General features: G+C 37.9%; 1 protein-coding gene across 1 annotated transcript in view; it reads right to left on the reverse strand.

Annotated features, from left to right (window-relative positions):
- The window catches only part of zfpm2a (zinc finger protein, FOG family member 2a), a 160,727-nt gene that overhangs the window by 74,986 nt on the left and 63,074 nt on the right, over positions 1-22,667 (reverse strand). The window contains exon 3 of the mRNA XM_053488358.1: positions 18,958-19,059. Coding sequence (XP_053344333.1) covers positions 18,958-19,059 — 102 coding nt within the window. The remainder of the gene's footprint in view (positions 1-18,957; positions 19,060-22,667) is intronic.

The raw sequence follows: 22,667 nt of genomic DNA on the forward strand, positions 1-22,667 counted from the left end.
GTTCTGAAGTGGTGGTCCAGGGTATTTTTTTTTCATTGTTAGTGGTGGTTTGAGAACCCATAAAAAAGAAAAAAAAGAAAATTAATTGTACGCTTTTTCATATATAACTGAACACATAAATCAAATCTAAAGGCTACAGCAGTATGTTAAAACACCTCACAGATCTCTAACAATTTCTAAGAGTCCTAAGAAAAAGTGAAAATGGTGTTGTAGATATCGAGAACATCACTATAGTAAGGCCAAACAGGGCCCTAAATTAATATAGTGTCCAAAGCGTATGGGGCAGAAATGGAATGTGCCGTATTGCTCCACAAAAAGGGCCTTCGAGCTCGAGATATGCGATATGAAATTTTACAGCTGAAGGAGAAATGTCAGAGCGCTTTGATAAGAGAGCGATGAACTTTCCCCCCCTTTCCCCAAAACCGCCATTATCGGGGCTGAGAGAAGCAAATGCATCATTTATATCCCACAGTCTCGCCATTATCTCCTGTTCAGACACTTGTGTTAAAACACAGAAGGACCTTTTTACCTCTCTCTCCCTCTCTCTTTCCCTCTCGCTCTCTCTCTCTCTCACTTTCACCCAAGCCCGTTCTCTCTTTATTCTTGCTATCTCTGACAAAATCCTTCTGCTGAACTCAAATTTCTATCTCTCTGAGTAAGTTTTGACCATCAAATCCATTTGTAAAAGGCAGCACAGCTTCGTCTGAATTGTCTAACAATATCGTGGAAGGATTTAACAGTATTTTGTGAAGTGCATAAGAAGAATATTACAGTAGCTGACTGAATAATATGTGAACATTCTCTTGAAAGTTGGAGAAAATTAAATTGCCGACAAAATCAGTTTGCGTCGCTGCATGAAGAGTAAATGGATGACGGTAAACCAGGGAAGGTCACAAATCATGGAGGAGTGAGGCAATAAAAACACATGTGGATATGACACTGCCATGTTCAAATTGCTTATTTACTTACTGTAGCTAAATTATTTCCTATAATCTGGTAAAAAGCTGAATATGCAATCATTAGACTTACCCATGTAATGACAAAATAATGTTATCAAAAAAATTTTTTTTTACTAAATAAATTTACCAACAGTCACGAAACATTTATTTTGAAAGTTAGAATTCAAAATGTGTAAAATCCTATCCTGGCCGATCGTTTAAAAATTTCTGGACCATGTTCAAAAGTGCTTTATATCCAAAAAACGCTTGGCACAGGATCATTTTGGGGAGCCTTACATACTGTACTCATTTTATTTTCCACAACAGGACACATACAAAGACTTGTAAAGCAAACAATTGATATAAACAGCTTCGATATGCAGAAGTTTTTTTTTTCTGGAGGCATTTTTTAAAGATTTCTCCAGTTTCAGAGCTTCAAAGGTAAGGCTGTTTCATTTTCAGCTCATTATATCAATAGAGAAAAAGAAAAAAATGCTGGAGAGAGACTGATTGTTTACAGTGGATATTCTGCAACTAACTTGTTTGGTAACTATAAATCGACATAAAGTACACTACCAGTCAAAAGTTTGGACACGCCTTCTAATTCCATGGTCTTTCCAGATTTCTGTTTCTTTCTACACTGTAAAACAATACTAAAGTCGTCCAAAATATGCAATAATCTCTATTGATATTGAGACGTGTCTGCTTCTTAAACTCTGTAAATCCTTCGTAACAGCTCTGATCGGAGGTGCTGTTTGTTAATTGGTGATTTCTGAGGCTGGTGACTCTAAATAAATGTCTAATTTGCAGCAGAGGTAAGTTTTGGTCTTGCTATTTTTGGGATGGTCTTTATGAGAGACAGTTTCATCATGGTGCTTGATGGGTTTTGCAAATGCACTTGGTAAAAACAAATCAAAACAGCTGAACTGGTACCTAATTACACAATTCCATATGTATTATATCCATATATGTAGTTTTTTTTTATTATCCGGTATTGTGTTACAATGTATAAAATAAATTACTAAACAAAAAACATTGATCTAGAATGTGTGTCTAAACTTTTGACTGGTACTGTACAATGAGGATCATGAATTTAAGATTTTTGGTATGATACAAATAAAAGCAAAAAACAATCCGCTTCTGGTTGATAACTGGCATCTCACTGTTGATGATATTCTTATAGCAGCGTGTCCCATTATGTGTCTCTCCATTCACTAGAGATTTGAAGCATATTTAAGTAGCAGGTATGTTCAAATGTGGTTTCTTCATCCTGCTGCTTGTCTCATGAATCAGCTGACTGTCTAAAACTGTACAATATAGCATTCAACATGATTACATGTAGTATGTTTTATTTGCTGTAGCAGGAGAAACGTAAAAAAGCTTCCATTATATAATCTGGCATAAATGCGCTAAACAAAATCAAATCGCCCTGTTTTTCCCGAGTTCATTTCGATCAAAGCCTTGGCAAAGACATCCTGACAACAATCTCCAGAAGCGTTCATCTCGCCTGGTCTGTCACAATGCCGATGGAAGAAAAAAAAAAGGAAAAAAAAAACACGAGAGCAAAAAAAACGAGACACTTTATCGAAAGCGTCATCTAGAGGACAGGCAGTCATTCCCCACCAACAAATTTGACTATCGGAGAAGTGTAACATATTCAGAGTGCTTGTGAGGGATATAATTCTTCTCAGCTGTCAGCACAAATGACTAACAATGTGTATATGTATAAGGAAGAAGCACACATGCATTTCGATTGGCTGCGATTGTACATCTGATTTCAGCTACAAGATGATTGAGTCGAAGCTAAAGCTCCAAAAGCGCAGAGACTGAAGAGCTGAACCATAAAAATGTGTAGGTGGTTCTGTAATATTAAGGAACCTTATAAACAATTATTAAACATATTGCACTATTTAGAAATTTGTTAACGATCATTAAGCATGTTAAAACATTAGGATCTAAAAGCCCACTGAGAAGAGAAATATAACAAGATTACAAATTATTATCTCATTTATTCCGAATAAATTATTTATCCTAATCTACTTTTACAATCAATTTTGTAACCTGCTCTACAAGTTTCTTATACAGTAAGTTTCTCCTCCTCCTCCTTCTACTACTACAGTACTAATGATAATAATAATAATTTATACCTTCACATAAAATTGTCTTATTTTGTCTTTATTTTATTATTATTATTATTATTATTATTATTATTAAATATAATAATTTTTACATGCATATATTTACTTTAGAATTTGTATTTTTATTAGTTGTATTTTACTACTACTATTTATTATTATTATTATTATTATTATTATTCAATTGTCTTTTAAGTGATCATTTATAATATTAATATTTTTTAATATTTCACATAGTATTATTTGTATTATTGTAATTATTATTATTATTATTATTATTGTTGTTGTTGTTGTTACATTAGTCTAATGATGCAATTGCATATTGTGGCTTGTCACTGGTGACATTTTTGTACGTGTTTACAGGTATGGTTTAACTCCACCATGTCATTAGCCTCCCTTCATCCTTCTCCGCCAGCCAATTACAGCTTCTCCAGCTCTCCAGTCCAATCCTGTCTCTCCTGACCTAGTTGTCTTTTGTGACGAGGTCTTAGCCCCAGCAGTTTGACAGTCAACAGATAAGATGGATTAAGGATTTTTTTTCCTCCTTTCTTTTTCTTCCTCTCATCCAGTTTAGGATAAGGGCGGCGTGAAAACCTACTTTTTTTTTTCCAAGAGGAGTTTTTAAACGGCTGGAGATGGGGCTGATAGAGGGGCTAAACCTAAGGCAGGGTCTTAAAAGGTCAAGGTCATGCTCCTAATCACTGGGCAACCTATGGAGGGTTCAAAGTGCAGAGATACAAAACCTTTAATCGCAGCAGGCAAAGTGTAAAGGGTCCAGATATGATTTTAATCTTTTTGCAATATCCAGCAGGTAAATGGAAAGTGTGATTAAATTTGTTCTGGTCTATGGCAAGTAATATTGTATTGAAGATATCATTACTTATATAACTATATCTTTTTAGCCAATTACACTTCTAACACATTGTTCTTCACAGAGGTTACTTATTTACAGAGAGAAGTAGGCATGATAATGCCAAGCAGCAATTAGTTATTTTTTAAAGTCTGCTGCTTGTCTGAAAAACTACAGTGATGGTTTGACCACACCTTTCCCTTTCCCCACCTGACCCTGTTCTTTCTGTTGAAACTAAGCATGCCTCATGATTCACCTCCTAAAGAAAAGAGGGCAGGTTGAGCAGCTGAGGACGGAGCACATTTCTGGCCAAAAAAAAATTATTTAACATTGCATTATTATATTGTAAACCACTTTGTTTTTAAAGATAAGTATTAATATTATTAGTATGACTGCAGGTATGGAGGCACACATTACAAAGTGTACCTTTAAAGACACATGAAGAACATTTCAAGAATATACACTCCTATACAGTATACTGTAAAGTCACAGTCAGGACATTTAGATTGACTTGACTCAGGTTTCTTAAACAATAAAAAATTATTATTTTTCAACATATTCATATTACTATATTATTTAACATATTTTTCGGCAATTCTAAACAACTAAAACATCTCTTTTTTAAATCTTGTTATTTTTATAAACATAAATTTTTCTTTTATTTGATGTGATATCGGTTTTCCATTATGTAAATTTTATTAATGGTTTTTACTTTACATAAGATGTTTCTTTTTACTTAACATAAACTACAGGCTAAGCAAATTCTACGAGTTAAATACCATTTCGAGCCTGATCAGCTGATCACACTTAAAAATACGCTCACTTTTTATTCTTTTAGCTTCATAAATCATCATAGGATTCAAAAACACGTCCAGCGTACGTGACTTAGTTTTGGCGTTTTACGCGATCCCGTTGCCGACCAGGTCTCTAGCAAAGCTTTGCTCACAACAAACTAAATAAACAAACAAACAGCAACAAAAAACGTATATCCAGGTCATATATTTTTTACCACATTTACACTGTATTTCAGGTCATGCATGTTATTTATGTCAGTTTTGTCAGGTTTTATCAGCAACTCAAATCCTTGTCTGAAAGGTCATGATGTTGGTCTGTTTCTGGCAAGTGACTGAAAAGAAGAAGCTGGAAATAACTGCAAGAATGGCCACCGAGTGATCTATCTTTCCACTCCGTTTGTTAATAATTATTGTGATGTCTGGTATTAGAGAACACTAACACTGATTATCAATTATATACTGGTAAACTAGTGACAGAATCAAGGTTTATTTATGCCTGCGGAGAGCAAAAGCCAGCCTGTTCGGTCCGATCCCACAAAAAAGCCAGTGCAGCACAAATCTCTGAAAAACAAGGTTAAGGCTGGCTATGACAGAAAAGTATCAGAACACTCAGTCCACCACAGCCTGCCGTGTATTGCGCTTATCGTGCAAAGAGTTTAAGGTTGTTGATCCGGTCTTCTAATTCCCCAAATCTCAGTTTGATTGGCCGTCCATGGAATGTTCTGGACAAATAAGTCTGATCCATGGAGATCCAACCTTACAACTTACAGCACTTATAGGATCTGCTGCTAATGTCCAGGAGCCAGACGCAACATCACACCCCCAGATTTCTTGTAGAGTCATGCCCTGATGGGCCAGAGCTGCCCCAGTGGGGGAACTTACACAATATATATATTGCTCAGACTGACAAATGAAGCCATGAGGCTTTATTTAAGTAACTGTAAGTGCTTCCATCCATCATATTAGGGATGTTTTGCTGTAGGCGAAAGTGCAGTTAGCCTGATCATAAGGTGAAGCAAAAGGATTCTTTACTTTTCTATGTAAAGTACATTGTCATAAACTACCCTGCTAAAGAAAAAAAAACCTTGCAGTTTGAGACGAAACATTTAAGGATATGTTCGTGAGCATGAGTGCAGTGTGTGTAGGTGTGCGCTGTATGTGTGTGTTTCCTTTCCTGCTCCCCTCATGTCAGTGACAGGGGAAAGTAATCCTATACACAGGCTGCTATTGTGAAATGGGAAACTAGCCTCCTCGGCTGGCGGCGAGCAGATGCACCTCTCTCTCTCTCACTCGCTCTCTCTCGCTCTATCCTAATCTGGAAACGACTTAAAGGAGCCTTATCTCCAGGCTCTCCTGCTTCATTTCATGCTTGATTTACTTTAATTTGTCTGATAGGGCACAAGGATTTGGAAATGGCCCATCTTTCGCTGGAAAATGTTCTGATTTTTCCCCGGCATTGTTACGTAGACCTTTTTTTCCAACTCTCTTCTTCTTCTTCTTTTTCTCTTCTTCTTTTTGCACTCCCCTCCCTCTCTTTTTTGAAGCCTCGGCCTCTTGTGCCGCGTTTTGCTTAACGAGCTAACGCTGAAGAAAAAAAATTCCAAGGTAAAAGAACATTGGTATGAGAGTTTGATAGTGTGCATGAGCATCTGCAGCAGTATGTGTGTGTGTGTGTGTGTGCTTGCGTGTGGGTCGAATGTGAGTGCGGTGAGAAAGACAGAAGACAGCAGATGCAGCCGGGTGCTTCAAACCACGAAGATCTCCTGTAAGTGAAGCCGCTGATAAAGTCGGGAGGTAGAGATGGAAAGGGGAGAGAAAGAGAGAGAGAGAGAGAGAGAAGGAAGGAGAGCGCTACCTGCCCACACATTCCTCCTCCTCCTCCTCAGCTGTAACCCTTTCTTGTCTTCTCTACACTGACTTTCTGGATCATCCTCACTTTACTCACCTCCTCAGAAAGAAGACTAGAGACAGACAGAGATGGGGAGCAAAGGAAAAAAGAGACGAGATCTACGTATACACCCACACACACACACACTCCTCAGCTCATTATTTTCTTCTTTTTCCTGTATTTAGCACTACAGATTCACATCAAAGTTGGCATTTTTGCAAATCCTTCATCAGCAGTATTGTTTGTTATAAAATATTAAAAATCAGTACAAAGACCAAATATCTGTCATCTGGTGCAAAGTTATTATTCCAGTTATTCAACCAAAATATGAGAAAAATCTGAATGCTTTCAGGCATCTTTGTGACTAGACGCCAAAAAAGTCTAAATATTCATTAATGCCATTCATGCATTTTGGTTTATATTACTGTAGCAAATCTATATTCTACTCAGTAACTATCTACTATCGTTCCTTCCATGTTAATCACTTCACACACCTCAATGTTTCCTGCTTATCTTAATCTACTTCAAGAGTTTGAATCCGCCTGTACTTTAAACTAATGACAGCAATCATTGATTCGATTATTCATCCATTGATTGTTTATACCCCATGTCCAGTGCTCGGGCACGAGGGGCCTGGAGCCCGTCCCATGGAACTCAGTTAGTTAGTTATACTGTAGGTTAATCAGCTTACACAGCATGTTTTTGGACCATTGAAGGAAACTCATCAAGCACAGTTAGAGCATGTAAGATACACACACACGTAGACTAGAAACAAGATTTGGCTTCCTCAATTCCTGGGGGTGGAATGAATCAATGTCTCAATTTTTTTCAAATTTAGATCTGGGCAAATCGTTTAGCTGTGAGGGATTTTCTCTATCATACAGGTATCTGCATCTGAAAAAAAATAAAAGCCTCAATCTAATCCACTGGAATAGTTCAGAGCTCAAAGAGTTTTCACATTGTTTTGGTTCAGGCTTTTACATTGACAGCTATAAAAAACAAGCCTTGCTCAAAAAAGAAGAAAAAAAGAAATGATAATAAAACTAGTGTAGTATCTCTATAGTGTACTGGAAAAAAAGTTTATTATCTCTGTTGAGTAGTAAAAATAGTGTAGTATCTCTATAGTGTAGTATAAATCGTGCTTTATCTCAAAAGTTTAGTAAAAACAATGTACAGTAGGATCTAGTACCTCTCTAGTATAGCAAAAATAAAGATTTGTACTGTGTTAATTGTGTAGTAACAATAGTAAAGTATCTTGATAGTGAAGTAAAAATATTGTAGTATCTCTATAGTCTAGTAATAATGGTATAGTATCTTTATTGTGTAGTTAAAATAGTGTTTTAAAATAGTGTAGTATGTTAATTGTTTAGTGCAGTATAAGTAGTGCATTATCTTAATAATTTAGTAAAAATAGTATAGTATCTAAACAATGTAGGTTTTTGACAGCTATGAAAACAAGTCTTGATTAAAAATAAGAAAAAAATTAAAACGCAAAATAGTATCTTAAAAGTGTAGTAAAATAGTGTAGTATCTCGATAGTGAAGTAAAAATATTGTAGTATCTCTATAGTCTAGGAATAATGGTGTAGTATCTCTGTTGTGTAGTATAAATTGTGTGGTATATCAATAGTGTAGTAACAAGGTGTAATATCTTAATAGTGTAGTAAAAATAGTGCAGTATTATAGTGTAGTATCTCAATAGTGTAAGAAAAAAAAAATTAGTTTTATTATTTCCTGTCATACATTTTGTTGCAAATTGCTTTGTGAAATAAAAAAACATGAAATAGAGTCAAATATATAAAACATTTAACACTATAAAGAAAATAACACTGTATCATGGACCAATTACTTATATGAAGTCAGAAATTAATTTGACATGTCCGAGCATGAAATACTAAAGGGCACCTATTATACAAAATTAACTTTTTATACAATATGTACTTTTTATTCATATTTAAACATTCAGATAGGTCTCCATTGCATGTGTATATTAATTAAGCAATCACAAGATTATTGTCCTTTTTCCCATTTTTTATTTACAGGTGCTTAAACAAGCCAAATAGATGTTTTACTATAATTGTGACATCATATAAAAAGATGCCCCTCCCCCAGCTTGCTCAGTTCACTGGAGGGCGTGTCTCAGCTGTAGCTCATATACATAGATACTCAAATGTCATGTTCAGTGGAGGAGTGAAATTAAGAGAGAATGCAGTAAGAAAAAATGCATTATTTAAGGGGTATCTCAGCTGGAACATTATTCAGACACTTTAGGGAACCTCTGACACCTGCGTTAACTTGTTAAAGAAAATATGGGACCTTTAAGAACACGAGCGATTGGGGTTTGTCACTATAGCCTGAAAATGACAAAGAAAATCCTCTGCTAAATTTCACACAATACTTACATCATTTTAATCAGATGTTAACGCCAAATGTTATATGTTAATAACTATAAAGTCAAATGAGCAATAATCGCTCAGACGCTCTGCCAAGATGGCTGCCATGTTCGGCTACTAGGGAAATTCATTTTGGTCATTTCTGAGAGTTCAAGACTTTAATTTCTGGCCAGAAGCAGTTTAGTCTTACACTCGCTCGATACAAGTACTAATTTATGTCCGTAATAGCAGCAGGTCTTTGGCTAAAACTGGGTATTTAAGTTAAATTAACGTTTTTGGTTTACTTCCCCCTGTAGTAGAGTCACATGACAACTTTACACTCCAAAACTCACAATATACTTAATTTTGCTCAGCTTTGCCAGTACACGCAAGTTTTTTTATTTACTAAAAAATCCTCCAAAATGTACAATTGCCCCGCCTCTAAATTCTCTGCAACTAATCAAATTGCTTTGTGCCTCATAACCATTCAAAAGGCTTCGCTTTCTCTTGTACATTATTGAATTTTAAATCTATTAGATAAAGTTGCCAGATTGAAACATTAAATAAACCTCTGTGCAATCACACACTATTTGTATTGCTTTAGCGAGTACTGAGGCATTAATCTCTAAAGGTAACCATTAACTAATGCATTCATCTCCACTCAAATAATTAAATTTCCCCTTCCTAAAAGTTGAATATCAGTGAACTGAAAAAAATAAAATAAAATGTTTTCCCTACAGCATATTTGTGGAAATTCTGGTTGTGTAAATGATGATAAATAGATAAACAATAAACGGAATATCTATTTCAGATTGTGTTTATTCTGACAGCAGGCAGGCTGAGTCACACACTCGGGTTCAGAGCCATTCCTCTCTCTCTCAAATGATAACGAAGCAGGACGCCTCATCGGTCTTCTGCTACTAATTACCCCACAATTCGTCTTTTCTGCCAGTGGGCTGGACTTCTCTTTCCAGATCTGCCAGTAGACTGTGTAAAAATTACTACCATGCCCACTCTCTGTCTCTCGTTTTTGCTTTTAGTCCCATGTTCATTCTTTCTCTCTCCCACTTACATACTATTCCAGCACAGCAGGTAGCTGTACATGCTCACACACACATACAAAAAAAAAAAGTTCTTTCTCTTTCATTCAGGAGCACACACACACACACACACACACACACACGTATACACACGCATATGCAGATTACCAAACACGGTGGGACGAGGCATTGAAATTCCTCTTGCGGGCTGAATTTACTTAACTGCGGCTGTGTGAGCAGCGATAAACAGAGTGATGATCCGGCAACACGTCTTTATCCGCGCTTTGCTTTAATTAACACCGGCGTGTTTGGTGAAAAGATGATTAATATGCCAATGGAAACTGCATAATTGAATACCGCAACACACACACACACACACACACACACACACACACACACACACACTCGCTTCTTTACCACGTCTACCATTATTACTCCTTATTGTTGATTATTATTGCTATTATTATCAATTGTCATTTAGATGTTAAAGATAATAACAGTGATTAATAACCCAATGTGTTTATTCACACTGCAGTACACGTATCCTTCAGTAAAGCCACAGAGGAAGAAGCATTTCCTCCATTTGTCCTCAAATTTCCTCTTTTCTCTCTCTCTCTTTCGATCTTTTTTTTATTTATTTATTTATTTATTTATTAATTTTTGCATGGAGTCTAGCAGTTACAGTCAGATGCGTATAAAAACGCAACACATCTAGATTAATTATTATTTCGAATCGCGCATTTCACTAATCAGACCAGAGACAGAGCACAAATAATATTTCTAAAGTATTACAATATATTTTATGATATATATTAAATCTTGTCTAGATACACATCCAATTGATGTTTCTTGCTTTAAAGGTTCCATATTTTACAATTTCTCCAACAAGTTAACTCAGGTCTCAGATGTGTCTTTGTTCATGCTCTTGTTGAAATACCCCCAAACTACTGCTTTTTATTTTTTATGCTCCTCTTCCATATGTGCCGTTTTAGTGTCTATGTAAATGAGCTACTCCTAAGCCACGCCCCAAGCCTGAGCATCAAGCCCGGGGAGGAGATCTTCTTTTTATGAGGTCACATTACGGAGTGTAGAGGGAAATCTAAGTGGCTTGTTTAAACCCCGGCGGAAACAAAACTACAATTTGTTTTCCCTCATGTTTGTTTTTGTACACAGTATAGGTGCATCTGGATGTTGCATAATAGGTGCCCTTTAAAAAAAAAATGCTGATTAGTCTCCTAAAGAAAAAAAAAGAAAAATAAACAGAATAAGACTAGGAAAACTGACACGATTATGACTTTATCCTCTTCTAACAAAGTTTTTTAAATCTGTTCTTGAATAGCATTAAAAAGATATTATCTGAACATCTATTTTCATACAGTGTTTACCAAATGTATACTTTTGGTTTGTGCCTAATCTCTAAAGAGAAGGGTTTTTTCTTTCATTTAGTTTTTTTCATTTTCACTTTAAGATAATTGTCTACCTGGAAACTGCAAACAAAATTCTACCAGCCCAGACTAATCTGTCCAGCCCAGCTATATCTTAACGCAATTGCTAAACACACACTATAAACCTTCATCCCGTTACAACGCCAACTAGACAACAATCTTCAAAAAGAAAAACATGTGAGCTCTCTATAGTATTAGTCAAATGCTAATCACCCGATACAATAACCTCCTGCAGAAACCCGGCTGTGTTAAATATCACCATGTATTAAACCGTGGAATGTGTCTCTTGAACTAAATCACATGCTGCCTTGTTGACAGCAAAAATCACTACAGACGTAACGCCTCGCTGTTCAGTCTCGTACAAGGCTAATGCAACTAGTTAGAGTGCTTCAGTTATAAATAGCTTCTAATAAAAAAGGTTCGCTGCTTACACTGTATCATAACGCACTGCTTTGTGATGAAGTAGAATATAGCGGCACCTTTGTTTCGATTATAATTGCGGCTGCGTTTAGTGCCTTCAGAGTGCATTAGCTGTATTTCAGATTGCTTCCGTAACTAACAAGCATGAAGTTTTCTCTTAAAGCCTCTTAGTGTATCGGATCAGTGGCTAAATTCGAATCGGGGCACTTTAAGACGGCGAGCCGAGTGATTTGTCTAATCTCTTGTTGCATATTTCATCGCCCCAGTCAGGCACTGTGCTGTATTTTGAGAAGCAGGAAGTATTTATTATTCTTTATCATAAAAAGTAAAAAAAAAAAAAAACAAGTAAAAGTATATGCTGCAAGCTCATATGGAGGTATTTATTTCTTCTTGTTTTTCATTGTTAATTGTGCTTTTGCTTGTGGCATTTCGCACTTAGGACCTTGTGAAAATATAATTTAGGCAGGATTTTGCATCATTACATTACATACAGTATGCTGATTCACAGTAAATGCTAAACTCTTTTGTCATGGCAATCTAAACTGACACAATACACACTATCCTCACATGAGTGGCCAAGAAAGCTTCAAATAAAGACGACTGAAAGCCATGAAGAAGACGCTCTCGTTGGGTGAACGAGTGGCAGTGAGCCATGTCACCGCTTTCTGATTACGCTGGAAATAAACAAGTTCAGAGTGAAAGCCTACATTTCCGACTTGCCGCTTTGCATACATTAAAATCCCTGAGTGTAAATCCCTGTCTATAAGTCGCCTTAAAACGCTTTAGGTATCAGCGGAAGCGGTTCTGACAACCTTCGCTTATGAGTTGTGGCGTTATCGTCGGGCCTCTCGTCGCACATCTCGGCCGGGCTGATCGGCACTTTACCGATCTTCGCTTTCCAAGAGTTTTTTTTTTTTTTACGCTCAGTCGCCACGCACTTCCCCCGCCTCCACTTCGCTCTCCGTCCCTCGTTCTCTCTATGTGCTAAAGGCTTGAGGGGTTCAATCAATGGCGCTTTGATCTCAGCTGGAACTATAATTATTTAACATTGTTACAAGGATTTCTCTAATCCATCCTACCATTAAATCCTTTTTTACACCCTCATCTCCAGGAGTCTCTAATCTGCATCTGGGCCACACGTTCCCCTCTGACGACACCCTGACTTAACAGACTTTTGCGAATAATTAAAGGGGAGAAAATAGCCAACTTGTGAATGGTGGGGGGGAAAAACACCTTCCTGGGCCCTGGGTTTCTTTGGTCGTGGATCGCATGCGTCTTGAAAGAGGTACCTAGAAAGATCCTTTAAGTGTAAATATGTTAATCAACTTCAATCACCAATTTTACAAATCGCCTCAAAACTGACAAGAGACAACTTGAGACAGCTGGCAATTTGCTGGTATTGGGAACGATGCAATTAAAGAAAGGTCTACTAGACCTCCTGCGCCATCATGTCATCTCCTAAAATATCAACGTGAATTTCATGCTAGAGGCATCGACCCACTAAGTGCCATCTGTTTGTTGCAGGGGTGGGATAAATCAACTGGCGTATGGATCATCCTTTTGGAAAATGAAAAAAAGAAAAGAAAAGAAAAAAAGGTCCCAAAGGCTCTATGCAAATATTTATACCCGGATGTTTTTCGGCATGATATAAATAGAAGTGAGATGAACGCAAACAATTGTGGAGGCACCTGGTGCAACCATCACGGCCATCTGCTCCTCAAATTCACTTACAGTAGCAGGACATGTGTGTGTGTTAAAAGCTGGGTGGCTATTGTTGCATGTATGATGTGATGAGGGGTCAGATCATTGTGAACTAGACTTATTGGGGAAATGGATGAAAATGTTTTTTTTTTTGTTTTTTTTGGTGTGGTAGATGCTTCCTGATTGGTAGGAACTAAGAGACTGAATGCAAATCCAAGGATACTCCTTGGCTCTTTTGTCCATGTACCAGGCCAAAACCAGTGGCTAGTGCCCAGTTGGCACATACAGATGAGTCAGGCCAGGCCAGACAGACTCTATGGGCTACAGATTCATCAACTCAGAGGTTTGTAAAGCTCAGAAATCTGGCTGTGGGGTGATAAGCTCTAGGTGTGGGTTACTCAATGCTTGCTGGATGATCCAGATACCTTGACCATTCAAAATTAATTTTTGGGAGAATGAAAGATAGAAAAGCCATTTTTCTCTAAACCCAACTGTTTCTTAAAGGGCCAAAATCCTTCTGCATGATACCATGCTTTATTCTCTCAATTAGTCTTGGTTTAAAAAACCAAAAAAATCTACACTTATTTGACTTGACAGTAGAGAGATTTTCATTCATTCGTCTTCAGTAGCTACTTTATCTTCTTTATACTGACGGGCCTATCCCGGGAACACTGGACATGCCGGTCCATCCCAGGCCCCCATGCAAACCCACCCATTTCCAACAAGCAATTGAGAGAAGCCATTTCCTCCAAGCCAAATGTTTTCGGGAAGACCCGGAGAAATCAGAGGAAACCCACTTGAACATGAAAACTATGTGACACTACACAGAGTCAGTACTCCAACTTTAAGTTTGAACCAGGGCCTTCAGATTGAATCTCAAGAGATCATGAGAACGCACCTTAAATTCGCTATTGTTAATTTATAATGGGAAGTCCGTTCAACAAAGTGATTTTTTTTTTTTTTTTTTTAATAATGAGAACTAGTGTAATTTCTGTACTGTACTTGACTTTCAGGGCTTTTTTTGTTGGAGATTAGCATGATCAGCAGTTCATTAGCACCCTCCCCTTCCCCATTTAATTTCTGCCTTGAGGAGTATGTCAAGATATGTATCAAAGAAGTCCATGATAATTAGCAAATTGCTGTACAGGCTATCACCACTAATATACACGAGTCTGCAAACATCCATAACGAGGCGAAATAAGAGTGCGAGATTGGCAAGCAGATAAGGCTAACATCTCCGGCGAGAGCTAAATGGGTGTTCTACCAGTCTACATCGCATAACGGGGATGTTCTCAAAGCGTGAGCATTCCCTTTGGAACCGTATCTTACATAGTTTCGACAACAGAGGCAATTTGCGAACGAACGCTGGAAGAGAACCCCGAAGAATTCAAAGCAAAGGAGAAAAGGCAGCATTCATAATGATAAAGTGATTACAGAAGAAGTTCAATTAGAGCGATGAGAGGCTTTCGGTTGTTTTTTAGTACCAAAGACAAATTGCAGAGTGGGTTTTAATGGATTCTTCACAGCAGGTGGACTTGGTCAAAGTCACTTCATTAAGAAAGCCTCCGTCTTTTAGATGTAATGGCCATTATACATCCCATTCAGATAGCCTTCTGGAAAGTGATTAAGAATTATCTTTCGCCGATCGTAATCGCACCTGGTCTAACTTAAGCTGAGGAATAACAAAAGGAACCGGAGCTCTCCGGTATCTGAATGCTCACAAAGGCGAGTGATAACAGGATAGACTGTCTTAAACTAAATAAATTTGCTTTTAATCGCTTTGCACAGGAAGTCATGTCATTTCAGATGTTCATATTTGATTGTCTGATTTTCCACTTTATTCAAATTATAACATGCTCATCTGACTTTTTCTGGCACAATAGGAACGATGAAAAGGGGGAAATGTTCTTTCAGCACAGACGCGATGTGCAAGTAAATTTGGTTATTACGCACCAAGATGAATGCCCATGCACTGTACTCCTGTGTGAAAGACAATTTTGTCATTTTCTGAGATTTCCTTTTCACGCGAAAAGGACCGTTTTCTGTTGCAGAACAAAAGAAAGTCTCATTTCCATTCTATTATCGCCAAAAACTGTGGGCAGGTAAGATCCTCCGCTGGTCTGTGGCACTAACGTGTGCCGATGAAAGCGGGAAAGGAGGGGAAGCTGCTGCTGTGTTGTGGGTATGCAGACGAGATCTTATCAGTGTAATGCGACAAGGTTATCGGCAATGTGGACAAGCATCTGTACTATCAGTGAAATCACTGAGTCCAAATTGAAACGGATTTGACAAATTAGTTTAAAATAACTCTCCGGCCCCGTGGCGGTGATAAAAGCCGGTGGAGCTGCTTGCAGACGCTGGGCCGTGCTTTGCGCAAACTATAAAAGTCTAACAATTATCTTAACTGCCAAAGACAAAGTTCAACTTCAGGATCAAGCTGTTGTTTTATAATTTTTTGGAAAGCGAGCCCAGTGTGCTAAAGTGCCTGAACATATATATATATATATTTTTTTTTTTTCCCCCAAACAGCGTCTAATCCTAGAATGTTTGAAAACATGCAATTTGTTTCTGTACCCGAGGCTGTTCTCACTGAGATCCTGCTACATTTGGTTGAAATTGAAAGCGGTTTTCAAATATTGATGACATCTAGGAAAGGATTTTCAGATCCAACTATGCACCGAGAGCAGACACATAGCAGACTGGGCTAGAGAAAGCACCAACATTCTCCCCAGGGCCGGGAACCCTACCTGAGCTCAAAACAGTTTTACAAGGTACTAACCTGTAGTGAGCTAGTTTGATAGTTAAGTATGTTACAAACAAAGTGTTTGCACCCTAAAACAAACCTCAGCTGTTTAGTCTACAAGACGCTGTGTTTTGTCTGTATATGGAGAAACATTATTGTTATTATTTGTAATGGCTTTCTATTGTGTCTTGCTAATATATTTATTTTGTTTTGCTATGTTTAACCACTAAATATTATTGCTTAGCACTGCACTTTTCTGAAAAAATATTTTGTCATCAATGTATGTTAGTTAACACTGTATGTGTAGCAAAAACAAGGATTTCCCAACACCGATTTGTGTAGTGCAGCATGCTGTTGGATTTCGAACCAGAAGTTTGTGCTATAGTTACATCAATGCGATGCATCGAATCACCAAGAATTAGATGCTTTAAATACAGTACAAGCTACATACAAAAAACAATCATAGAGTAAGTGAGGCTTTTTTCCCTGTTTGTTGGGTACATATCCAACAGAGAGCCATGAATTAAAAACATGTGCCCTAGACATAAGTTCTGCTAATCAGTGAGATTTTTATACCTCGTTAATTATTACAATTCCCATGTAATAAAATAAATTTTCATAAAAATGTAAAGACTAACTCAACTCTTCTATAAATTAAAGTTTAAGCTTCTTTTCTATTCCTTTCTCTAGTACCTATATTACCCTACTACAACCCACACCAACACATCCATCTGTCTTTCTTTGAAAAAACAGTTTTTGCAGTTGCCCTGCTTTGGACGTGATGCTTCCTCCTTTTTCTCTTTCCTCTCGCTGGCCCCTGTAGTTGTGGGCCTGACCCCCTCAGCCTTGCCTGACGCGTGATCGCAGAGATGCTTTATTACCAGCCGTCGCCTGTGCTCTTATCGTGTGCTGCCAATGCTCATTTCCTTCCTCAGATTGAAATGCAAATGTGAAATTTAATGATAAATGCATTATCTGATATGGGAACGATAACACTGATTCACTGTCAGTGTTAAAAAAAATACACACCCCCAGGGGGGCTTCCCGGTACCAACTTGCTGGAATCTACTTTTTTTTTTCCTTCTTCTTTTTAACTGTATGTACCTGCAATAAATTGTAGAGGTCACATGCATTAAAAGAGAATCATATTTGGTCCGACCGGCAACCGGACGCCACTGGCGAGCAATAATTGCTGATGTTCCTATCTTGTTCGATGCATTATCCATCACTTTGATGAAGTGACTTTTAAGAAGATAGAGAAGAGAGAGAGAAAAAAAAACAAGATAGAACTATTTTTTTTTTCTTCAAACCCACTGAGAAAGCAACGGGGAAAAAATCTGCATGGCAAAATGAGATTCCTCAAGAAGAAACGATAAATATGTTTTTGTGTGTGCGTAAGCTTTCTGTTGGGGAAGCACAGCACATGTGAGAGCACACACATGCAATAAAGCTTTGGAGCGAAGCCATTTAATCCGTTCCATTCAACCCTGCTAACTTCTCTTATAATTCATTGGTGATAATAAGTTAATTTAAGTCCATCATTCCAATGGTCTATACAAGGTTCTCTCAAAATGCAATTTAGTCCAATTTAGGACGCTTGTTGGATCACTGGAGCATTTAGTGTCAGAATTTCTACAGACCTCTCTCTCTCTCTCTCTCTTTCTCTCTCTCTCTTTATCTCTCTCAATTTGGCCACCTGGGCTTACCAAGGTGAGTTATTTTACTGAAAATTGATCGATGTTCATACAGTCAACATTTCGTTAAATTCTTTTCAAGATTAGTTGCAAGATTTATTTAAAGATGGGACAAAATTAAAGGGGGGAAAGTGTTTGGGGACACTTATTCATTTAGCTGGCTGATGATCTCTGGATGATGACACATTTGGATGGCATTGCTTCTTCCACGATGACCTATCCACAGGGCATGAGGGCTTCCTGAATTATTTGCTTAGTAAAAACATGATGTAAATCATATGCTCTGTCTTCCCCAGTCAACAAATCCAAACCTAACCGAACACCAATGATGCTGTTCATCATTTCTGTACATTACATACGTTTTTTTATTCCTTTTAATTGGTCTATAAGGTGCAACAATGGCAAGGCTTACTTGAATTATATGAGTGCAGCCGAAGATGGCTAATTTTAGCGCTCATTAAAAGCTTCCGCTCACGAGTTTTACCTTGTCAAGGATATCTTTAGATGCCCTGCCATTGAATGGCTTAAATCCCCTGATCCCAGATGGATTCATTTAAACTGTGTCATAATGGGCTGCTTACAAGTGATTACTAGCCGTTAGCTAATGGGCTAAATGCTTGAAGGAAGGCCAGGGACGATCTGATGTCATCTGAACCTTGCCAGATAGCGAGAGCGAAATGATCCGAGACCGTCAAACCTGCACACTTTGGGTTTGTTCACTTGTATTGACTGTTTCTGTTGGAGTCAATGTTTAGATGCATGTGCTGTGTATGCAACAAAAATATTATATTACTTTGTATATAGTGTATAAAATTCTGTCAAGTGATAGTAGCTGTCAAGTGATGATAAATTGGGTATCAATACAGCAGATAAAATCTTTTCTTTTCCTTTCTTTCTGTATTCTATATGATCCACTCAAGTCTGTTAAGGACACTTACTTGGACCGTCCCACTCCTCTGTTTCCAGAGGGGGAGGTCTGGTCTTGTCGTTCGGTCCTTCCATGTCTGTGTCTCCTATCTCTCTGTTGCTGGTCTCTTCTCCTAGAATATGAAAAGAGAAAGTCTGTTACATGTATTTCCTCGTAATACAGCTGTTGAAACAATTCTGAAGTGCTAATAAAAAAATTATAATATGTGCTCCTTAAATAACTAAAATACATTATTTTTACATGACGCATTAGATACGCTGATGATACAAATGATGACAAAACATATTTTTTGTAGAGCAAGTGGTTACACCTGTTCAAGAAATGTCTTTTTATAGCACAATCACGAATATATATATATACAGTATACTTTTTAAATATATGTTTAGACTTTTTAAATCTCAGGTTAAACTTTACAAAAATCATCCATAACATTAAATCCACTAACAAGTGAAGTGAAGAATCTCATTATAATGGCACAACAGGATCGTACCCAGTCACACAGGAACAGTTTGAGGAACATGAGAAAGTGTTCTAGATGATAACTTGGCCTACAAATTCCCAGATCACAATCCGATCAGATTAAGCATCTGTGACAAAAAAGTCAGATTCAGGAAGACCACACCTCACAACTTTAAGGAATCTGTTGTCGCTAATGTGATACTGCAGCACGTGCCTTCAGAGGTCTTGTGGATTACACGCCTTAAGCTACGCAATACTGGTCAATACTGTTATTGCAAATACATGTACTGTATAATGCGTTATCTATATAGTATAATAACAGTTGATTCACACGCAGTGCTGCAAAAAATCCACATGGTATTATTTATCATACAATAGTTTTAACTGAGTTATGCAATCGGTTGAGAGGCATTCCATGAGTGGTGATAGTGGACAGTAATACCACTAGGCGTTTAACTATAGTCGTGGCCAAAAGTTTTGTGAATTACATAAATATTGGAAATTGGAAAAGTTGCTGCTTAAGTTTTTTATAATAGTAATTTGCATATACTCCAGAATGTTATGAAGAGTGATGAGTGAATTGCATAGTCCTTCTTTGCCATGAAAATTAACTTAATCCCAAAAAAACCTTTCCACTGCATTTTATTGCTGTCATTAAAGGACCTGCTGAGATCATTTCAGTAATCGTCTTGTTAACTCAGGTGAGAATGTTGACGAGCACAAGGCTGGAGATCATTATGTCAGGCTGATTGGGTTAGAATGGGAGACTTGACATGTTAAAGGAGGGTGATGCTTAAAATCATTGTTCTTCCATTGTTAACCATGGTGACCTGGAAAGAAACGCGTGCAGCCATCATTGCGTCGCATAAAAATGGCTTCACAGGCAAGGATATTGTGGCTACTAAGATTGCACCTAAATCAACAATTTATAGGATCATCAAGAACTTTAAGAAAAGAGGTTCAATTCTTGTAAGGAAGGCTTCAGGCGTCCAAGAAAGTCCAGCAAGCGCCAGGATCGTCTCCTAAAGAGGATTCAGCTGCGGGATCTGAGTGCCACCAGTGCAGAGCTTGATCAGGAATGGCAGCAGGCAGGTGTGAGCGCATCTGCACCAGTGAGGCGAAGACTTTTGGAAGGTGGCCTGGTGTCAAGAAGGGCAGCAAAGAAGCCACTTCTCTCCAAAAAAAACATCAGGGACAGATTGTTCTTCTGCAGAAAGTATGGTGAATGGACTGCTGAGGACTGGGACAAAGTCATATTCTCAGATGAAGCCTCTTTCCGATTGTTTGCGGCATTTGGAAAAAGGCTTGTCCGGAGAAGAAAAGGTGAGCGCTACCATCAGTCCTGTCTCATGCCAACAGTAAAGCATCCTGAGAACATTCATGTGTGGGGTTGCTTCTCATCCAAGGGAGTGGGCTCACTCACAATTTTGCCCAAAAACACAGTCATGAATAAAGAATGGTATCAAAACACCCTCCAATAGCAACTTCTTCCAATAATCCAACAACAGTTTGAAGAACAAGGCATTTTCCAGCACGATGGAGCACCGTGCCATAAGGCAAAAGTGATAACTAAGTGGCTCAAGGACCAAAACGTTGGAATTTTGGGTCCATGGCCTGGAACCTCCCCAGATATTAATCCCATTGAAAACTTGTGGTCAATCCTCAAGAGGCAGGTGGACAAACAAAAACCCATTAATTCTGACAAACTCCAAGAAGTGACTATGAAAGAATGGGTTGCTATCAGTCAGGATTTGGCCCAGAAGTTGATTGAGAGCATGTCCAGTCGAATTGCAGAGGTCCTGAAAAAGAAGGGCCAACACTGCAAATACTGACTCTTTGCATAAATGTCATGTAATTGTCGATAAAAGCTTTAAACCGTATGAAGTGCTTGTAATTATATTTCAGTACATCACAGAAACAACTGAAACTAAGATCATATCTGATAACGTTATGTCACCCTAGACAACATGTTTTCCTTGATAATTGTTTTTATTTCCTCTGAACGATCAGTGTTATTTTATATACAGTATAGCTACAAAGCTAACTAGTTCTTAACACAAGGCTACATTTTAAATTGCTCTAAAAACCGCTGACGAAAAGCACTGCATGGTGTGTGGACAAAAGGATTGTACAGTATATCCTGCATCTAACTTATGAGATTTACAGGACTGTCCACCACCTCCATAGTTTAAAAAACAACTGAAAACTTATTTCACCCGGGGTAATAACGCTAACATTCGGTCGCCAGTTAGTTTCGCCAATTGCAGAAGGATAAGTGTTGGTGGAGCAACGTAACAAGTTACATAAACAAACCAATCATAATCTGTTGATAATAAATCGAGGCCGTGCGGTATTGCTGGATATAGCGATGCCTTCGGCACTCGGGCCGTGCCCTCTTGCCTACGGCAGCATCACAACCACGCTATATCCAGCAGTACAGCACTCGTGTGATATTGCTTAAATATAAATACTATAGAATCACTGGCATGGTGATGGTGATGTATTCTGTAAGTAGGTGTTATTTTATATTTATAGAAGGAAGTGCAGTGTCGGTGCTTCATCGGTATGTTTTCCACAATGGGCTGTGACAGGACAGACGCCTTTGTGCATTCTGCTTTCTTTGTAACATGCAGAGCGTGACATCACTTCTATAAAGAGGCGAAAAAGGAGCTGTTAAGGAGACAATGAGGGGATGTTTATAGCTGCTGTAAGTGTTTCCCAGATGTTCCGCAACAGTATGGATAACTAAAAACGGATGAAAAAAAAAGCCTCAGTGATTAATTACAATTAAAAGACAAGAAAAAAAAGCTACTGTACGCATGATCAACAAGTTCATAATACAGTACATAATAATTCTTATATACAGTAAATAATGAATTCAGTTGATTGTGTCACTGCAGACTGAAGCATTCCAAAAAATATCTGAGGGATCTACGTGGATGTGTTAAAATAGTCTATTGTTCTCACAGGAGAGGTTTGGACATCTCCATCGACTCTAGTGAATAAGTTTAGAGGCTGTTTGACCGAATGGCGCTCCCAGGAGAAAGCAGGAGATAGGAAACCCCACTGGTTAAGGAGGATACAGGAGGTGTGGGGAGAAAAGGCTTTATTACCGTTTGATCTGTCTGTGTGTGTGTGTGTGTGTGTGTGTCAGCATGAAGGTGTTGAGCAGCCTGTTACTAAGCTAGAGAATGCCACTTAGATTTATTGTTAAGCATCAAACGCAGCGAACAGTTTATGAAGGTAAAAAGGTCAAAACCT

The sequence above is a fragment of the Clarias gariepinus genome, chromosome 26, assembly GCF_024256425.1.
Source record: "Clarias gariepinus isolate MV-2021 ecotype Netherlands chromosome 26, CGAR_prim_01v2, whole genome shotgun sequence".
NCBI classification, from domain to species: domain Eukaryota; kingdom Metazoa; phylum Chordata; class Actinopteri; order Siluriformes; family Clariidae; genus Clarias; species Clarias gariepinus.